The following is a 7,155-nucleotide window of genomic DNA, read 5'->3' as shown; positions in this document are numbered from 1 at the left end:
ACATTTATATTTTGAGAGACAGAAAGAGATGGAGCACACGAGGGAGAGGGGCAGAATCCGAAGCAGGCTCCAGGCTCTGAGCTGTCAGCACAGAGCTTGTCACGGGGCTCAAGCTCACAAACTGCAAGATCATGACCTGAGCTGAAGTCGGACTCTTAACCAACTGCGCCACCCAGGCGTCTCTAGAATTATCTTTTAAAAACCCAATCTGATTATGTTATTTCTCTGCTTACCAATCTTTGCTATCTCTGACTGACTTCAAGACAAAGGTTAAACCACTTAGCAGGAAAATACAAAGTCTAGTAATCACATTGTACCACTGACCTTAATTTTTAGCTCAAATCCTATTCCCTTCAACTAGCTAGTCCCAAAACATTTCTATTACTTGCACATTCTGCTCTTGTATATGAAATGCTTTCCCACACCATCTCCTTCACAGCTTAGCAAATTGTTCCTAATCATTAAAATCCAGTGGTGGTCCTTTTTTTTATGTGGTTTTCAAAGACACACATTCTTATATTCTGGTAGTTCTCAACCCTGACTACTCATTATAATCACTAATCACTGGGGGGATGGGGAGTTAAAAATATTGATGCCCAGCTTTCACCCACATTCTAGTCTTCATTGTCTAGAATAAATCTGAGCATAGAAATGTTTTGAATGTTTCCTCAGGGTATTCTAATATGCTAGGTACGAAAGGTGAAAATTTAAAAGGCAGGATGGAGTTTCTGGCTTCAAGAGGTTCACTGAAACAAGTAACTTAACTGTTATTTACAATAAAAAGGAATACACAGAGTGAAAAGATATTTAAGTAGGAGCAACAACTTCTACTTGGGAGGAAAAAGCATGCCACAAAAAGCCTCTGGTGATGCCTACTATAAATGTACCAAATATTTGGTAATTTTTTTGTTTGCCTGTAGAATTCTGTTGAGGCATTAATGATAGTTCAAAACAACTGATCTACCATTTAATCACTTTAAACAATACAACAAAAGAGCCGTTCAGTAATTAATCACCATTATATCTTTAATATCCAGAACAATGGCTGGCATATCAGATACTAAAAAATGTTAAGTAAATGAATGGTCAATAGTAGCATTTATACTTTCTTAGGAAGCTGATTTATAATAAATATCATTGCTAATTGCAAATTAAAGCCAAGCATCATATTTTTTGGTGTCAAAAATTCTGACAGATAGATCCTCTATAGGGATTCTACTTCTTGGATGAGACAAATCATTTTAAGTTAAGCTGAGAAAAAAAAGTAATGACAAAGCAGTTCACTTTCAGTAATCTGGGCTTTCCCAAATAGTGACACTAGAGCCAGTCATTTTGAATTGGACAGTTTGAGTTCAAGAATCTGAAATGTAGGTCAGGGCTTTGCTAACATTTCCATTTGCCTCATTGCTGAAAACCTGAAGTGAGTATTGACAGACAGACAGTGGGGAAAGAGGACATGACGCAGGCATCGAGGTAGCAGCAGCCTGGCTCGGAAGTGGAATTATGTGCTTCAGACAAGTTGAAAGGTAAAGAGACTATGATCATCCAAATACTTAAAAACAGCTACATTTTCTTAGGGAAATGCATGGGACAGGTTGTTTTTTCTTTATTTCTTTAAAAAATTTTTAATGTTTATTTTTGAGAGAGAGAAAGCAAGCAAGCAAGCATGAGTTGGGGAGGGGCAGAGAGAAGGAGACACAGAATCCGAAGGAGGTTCCAGGCTCTGAGCTATCAGCACAGGGCCCTATGTGGGGCTCCAACCCACGAACTGAGAGACCATGACCTGTGCTGAAGTCGGACGTTAACCAACTGAGCCACTTAGGTGACCCTTTTTCTTTCTTTTTTAATGTTTACTTGTTTTTTTTTTTTTTTTGAGAGAAAGAGAGCACACAAGAGAGCATGAGTGGGGAGAGGCAGAAAGAGAGGGAGAAAGAGAATTCAAAGCAGACTCCTTGCTGTCAGCAAAGAGCCGACTTGGGGCTCAATCCCAGATCATGACTTGAGCTGAAAGTAAGAGTCAGAAGCTTCACCAACTGAGCCACCCAGGCTCTACGGTTGTTTTTTGTTATAAGTTCTTGCAATATTTCATAGAGTGGTTACTGATGAAAGTTTATTCTAAAATATTGTCTGATAACTACATCACTTTAAACAATTACTATTGTATATATTCTAGTGGGTGAGTAGTTAACTTCTAACCAGGAACATGTTAGATCTTGTTTTGCTTATTATTTATAAAGAGAAGACCTAATATTGCTAGCAAATTATGAAAGGGGTTCCTATACTGATGGGGGTCATAGGGACCTCAGGTTTTAAAAATGTTATCAGATATTTTAGGCTATATGATGAGTCATGGCTTTGTTTTGCTGTCTTTTATGAAAGGCTGTTTTATTAAACATAAAATTAACTGAATAATGTTGTTATTAAACAATAATATAAAGTAACATTTAAATAAAAATGTAAGTAACTGATAAATAACATAACTAGTTGCAAACTAATGGCAATATTGTTTGGAATTTAGATAATGTGTTTCTTTTGAGCTGTCTACAGAGGAGAGGACTTTTATATAAATTTAATTGGTGATAGCACATATGCTTTTGTCTCACTTCATCTTTTTTCATTTTGAATACTTTCTGTAAGTTCTCAACTTTTTGGCTTTTCCTAAGTTTAACTCATCAAGGACTGATATTTCTGGAGCTTCTTAGGCACAGAAATCTGGTCAGGAGAATTAGCCTCAGGAGTGAGAGTAGAGATTTCTGATGAGAAAGACTGGATTGGAAGAAAGTATATTTCACTAAGGGTCAAAATGTCCTACTAAGGTAAATCATAGTGACTGTTGAAGGGCATAAAAGACCCTTCTTTTACTTCACTTTTCCATCTGTATCATACCTCCTCACACACCACTGATTTTTCTTTGCCCTGTTTGCCTCCTCCCTTTCTCTCTCCCTTCCCTTCTTTTCTTCCTTCCTTCTCTCCTTTCTTTTCTTCCTATTGAAATGTTCTCATCAAAGGCAATAATAACTGTTAGGAAAAAATGTAATGCCTTTATTAATCTTATTTTATTAAAATATTACAATTTAAACTTTTTCATATTTTTTTTCTAGAGGGCAACAAAGAGCTATTTCCTGCTTTCAGGCATGAATCAGGTCACAATTCAATGGGATGTGATAATAGCTATTTACATATTCTTCAACTGGTGTCATGGAGGTATGGTATTTTTAATACCTACTGCTATCTTTTATTCAAAAAATGTTGGTGTTTATTATTTTCAAGGCATTATTCTAGGGTCTCTGAAGAATCAAAAATTATTAGACTGGAAAAACTTTATGCACATAAAAATTATATGGAATGAAATAAAAGAGTCCAACCTCCCACCTAATGTCAGGATTCCTTTCCCAAGCAGAAACAAACAATAAACAAACTTCTAACTCATATATGAACATTTTCATGAAGAAGCATATTATTCTGAGTTGGCATGTTCTAACTTTGAACTGTTATAATAGTTATATGATAATCCATCAAAGATTTGAATTTAATTCATCACCACAATCCATTTGTTGACAGGCACTATATGTCAGTCACCGTGCTAACTAAGCCTTTTATTTCTCACAACTTTGTGCAATAGTATTGGCTATTATTATTCCCATCTTATAATCCACACAAACATCTGCCACTTTCACAGATACAAGCATAAGTGGCCTTGAGGAATCTATGAAGGGGATTGTCAGAAAGTGAGGCAGGACAGCACTGACATCTGAGAGTTTCTACTGGGGACCTGGTGTCCTAGGCAGGTGGCAGAAATTCATTTACTGGGAGAAAAGCAACACTAAGATAGGGTTCTAGACCTGGAAGAAAGCTTTGCAAATCATGCAAATTACTCAGAATAGTGACAAAAGCAACACTGTCTTCTGTAGATTGGAATGCAATTATATTGGTGATATAGAGGCAGCCCTATCATCAGAACTAAAATTCCTCCAGCAGGATATCGGACACTGCCAGAGGCAGGCCAACCGCTATCCAAGATTAAAGAGATTTAAGTAGGACTTCTGTTGATAACAGCCAAGTAATTAATATAGAGTATAGAGAAATAAGTCAAGCTCCTCTACATGGCATTAGAGATCCTAGAGCTGTCCATTATATACTATTTTATATATTATTGTCCAATCTATGGTAGTTTTAATATCATCTAGACTACATTTTTTCCAAATTTTCTATTACCATGTTATGTTCCCTTTTTCAAAACCTCTCCTGAAATAATATTTTTTTTAAAGTTTAATATTCCTCTGACCAATCTACTAACCCCATTAAAAAGAAACATTAGCCTATAACTTATTCTTACATAATCTAGGTTGAATCCCACTGATTACTGATTTTTGTTAGGTACTGAAAAATCATGGACTTACTAATTCATTTGGCTCGGTGGTCCGAAGTTTCTGGGGTTCTTCTTCATTCTGTTTTTGAAAACCAGCATTTGTCCAAATCTTCCAACATTTTTTGTATTTTCTGTGTATTCTCAAACACTACTCACAGTTATTCCATGATAGTATTCACATATTTTTTTAAGGTGCTAGAGATGCAGTTTGTCTAAACCTGAATTGTTGACCTTATTTGAAAGTAGTCAAATGTTTTGTTAAAACTTTCTTTTTCTTTCTTTGTCTTCAATTTCCCATTAATAATGATGGAATTATTTTTATCACTATTTTGACATTTAAATACTTATAATTTATACTAAGTATTCATTATGTAAGTGGCATTTTTCAATTACATTTATATTATGCAAGTTAATTCTTTAAGCATTTTAGTCCATAGATAAGGACCCTTTAAAACCAAATAACTGCTGGGGCTCTGGGTGGCTCAGTCAGTTAAGTGTCCAACTTGGGCTCAGGTCATGATCTCACCACTTGTGGGTTCGAGCCCCGCATTGGGCTTTGTGCTGAGAGCTCAGAGCCTGGAACCTGCTTTGGATTCTGTGTCTCCCTCTCTCTCTGACCCTCCCCTGCTCAGTCACTTGCTCTCTCTCTCTCTCAAAAATGAATAAATGTTAAAAAAATAAAATAATTGCCTTTATCACTATTTTGATAAGATTCTAAGATATTTAACGCAAGTATTTCCACAAAAAGACAATAAGGATACTGCATTGTACTGTCTTTTGAGTTTATGAAAATGACGTTTAATTATTGCTTGGAGGTATAAAAGCAATACATTCACTATATAATTCTCAAAACAGAAATATCTGAGTAAAAATGAAAAAAATTAGACTTACACACAGATTATCATTGTTAATATCTTAGTGTATTTCTCCTCATTCATTCATCTATTTATTTCTGATATTGAGCCTATATTAAATGTGTTGTTTTGCAACTTACTTTTTAACAAAATATATTCTGGAAAATTTCCTATGTTATTAAATTAATGATGAATTTTATGTGGTTATCAAGCAATATATTTTTGTCATAAGTAAGAGTATGGTTTTATTCATTAAGCTTAATTTTCTGATAAAAGTAGTTGTTATCTACAGAAGAGTGAAAGATTGATGGAGTGCCTAGAGAATGGGGTTTGAATTCTGCAAGTCCAAGTGTTATTTGTATCCTTACCTCTCAAAAAGGCCATAGCCTCATAATGCCTCAGTTCTCTACTTTAAAAAAGGAGAGATAATTATATTTGCTCTTTAGACAACGTAGCTTAAAGGCAGACTCTAGTTTTGTATCATGTTACTGAGCATCCACAGAAGCCTGCTAAAAGTACATTATAATAAACTAATTGATGCAAAGACACAGTTAGTCCTAAACTTTTTTCCAATGGAAATTATTTAATTAATAAATAGAAAAAAATAAAATTTAAAAACAACAGCATATTCACCTGAATCTCTTGCTTTCAGTTTGCATTGAATTTTTTTATTTTATCTGTTTATTTCCAGGAATTACAAATATAAACTGCTCTGGCCACATGTGGGTAGAACCAGCCACAGTTTTTAAGATGGGTATGAATATCTCTATATATTGCCAAGCAGCAATTAAGAACTGCCAACCAAGGAAACTCTATTTTTATAAAAATGGCATCAAAGAAAGATTTAAAATCTCAAGAATTAATAAAACCACAGCTCGGCTTTGGTATAACAACTTTCTGGAGCCACACGCCTCTATGTACTGCACTGCTGAATGTCCTGGATATTTTCAAGAGACACTGATATGTGGAAAAGACATTTCTTCTGGATGTAAGTGTTGGGGTGCATTCAAAATTCAAATGAAAGCTAATCTAGCAATTAACTGGTCTGAAATATTGTCTATAAATAGAGGCTAATTAATAAAGTTTACTTCTTGTACTAGTTTAACATAGGAATTGCAAACTGAAATGCTTCCAGGGGCCAGGTTAGTGAAATATAGGAGGAGTTAAGGAGGCTGGCGAGATCTGAGCAGAAAGAAAAGCACATAGAGGTCTATTGGGGAATAGTCACTGTCCAGCTCCGTCATTTATAAGGATCCCGTGTTCCTAAATTTTTTTTTCTTAATGTTTATTTATTTTTAAGAAAGAGACAGAGCATGAGCAGGGAAGGGGCAGAGAGAGAGGGAGACACAGAACTCAAGGCAGCCTCCAGGCTCGGAACTGTCAGCACAGAGCCCGACACAGGACTCGAAATCACGAGCAGCGAGACATGACCTGAGCCCAAAATCAGACCCTTAACTGACTGAGCCACCCAGGTGACCCTGAATATTTGACTCTTTAAGGGAAGCCAGACATGTGAACTCTACATTTTTCAGTGTTGCTGATGCATTCAAAAAACAAATCTTTAACACCAACCTGTCCAAACACAGCATACATGAGGGGCAGCATTCTCAGATTTTTAAGTATTGCTCTTTTCATCTGCTTTACACATATGTTTTTTGTTTATTTGCTTTCCAAAATAATAGCATCAACTTTGGAGCAGATTGCTTAAAAAGTTTTTTTGAGGCTAAGATTTACAGAGCAAAAACAGCTGCAAAACTAGCTTTGTGTTCCTGCTATACTTACCCGCTGGGTAACACTGGGCAAGTTAACCAGTCTGAGCCTCGATTCCATCTGTAAAATGAAGCCAATTATACTGGCTGTGGTAAGCACCAAGTAAAAGCATATTACACATTTTAAAGTGCAACACTATTGTGCCAAAACCCTTAAAAATGC

The 7,155-nt window shown here is 35.7% G+C and overlaps 1 protein-coding gene across 1 annotated transcript in view; it reads left to right on the top strand.

Moving 5' to 3' along the window:
- Nucleotides 1–1,447: 1,447 nt before the first annotated feature.
- The window catches only part of IL23R (interleukin 23 receptor), a 60,229-nt gene continuing 54,521 nt past the window's right edge, over nt 1,448–7,155 (top strand). Inside the window, exons 1-3 of the mRNA XM_029949786.1 lie at nt 1,448–1,526; nt 3,102–3,204; nt 5,915–6,211. Coding sequence (XP_029805646.1) covers nt 3,135–3,204; nt 5,915–6,211 — 367 coding nt within the window. The 5' untranslated portion in view covers nt 1,448–1,526; nt 3,102–3,134. The remainder of the gene's footprint in view (nt 1,527–3,101; nt 3,205–5,914; nt 6,212–7,155) is intronic.

Source organism: Suricata suricatta, chromosome 8, assembly GCF_006229205.1.
Source record: "Suricata suricatta isolate VVHF042 chromosome 8, meerkat_22Aug2017_6uvM2_HiC, whole genome shotgun sequence".
Lineage (NCBI taxonomy): Eukaryota > Metazoa > Chordata > Mammalia > Carnivora > Herpestidae > Suricata > Suricata suricatta.
This window is presented reverse-complemented; position numbering and strand designations above follow the sequence as displayed.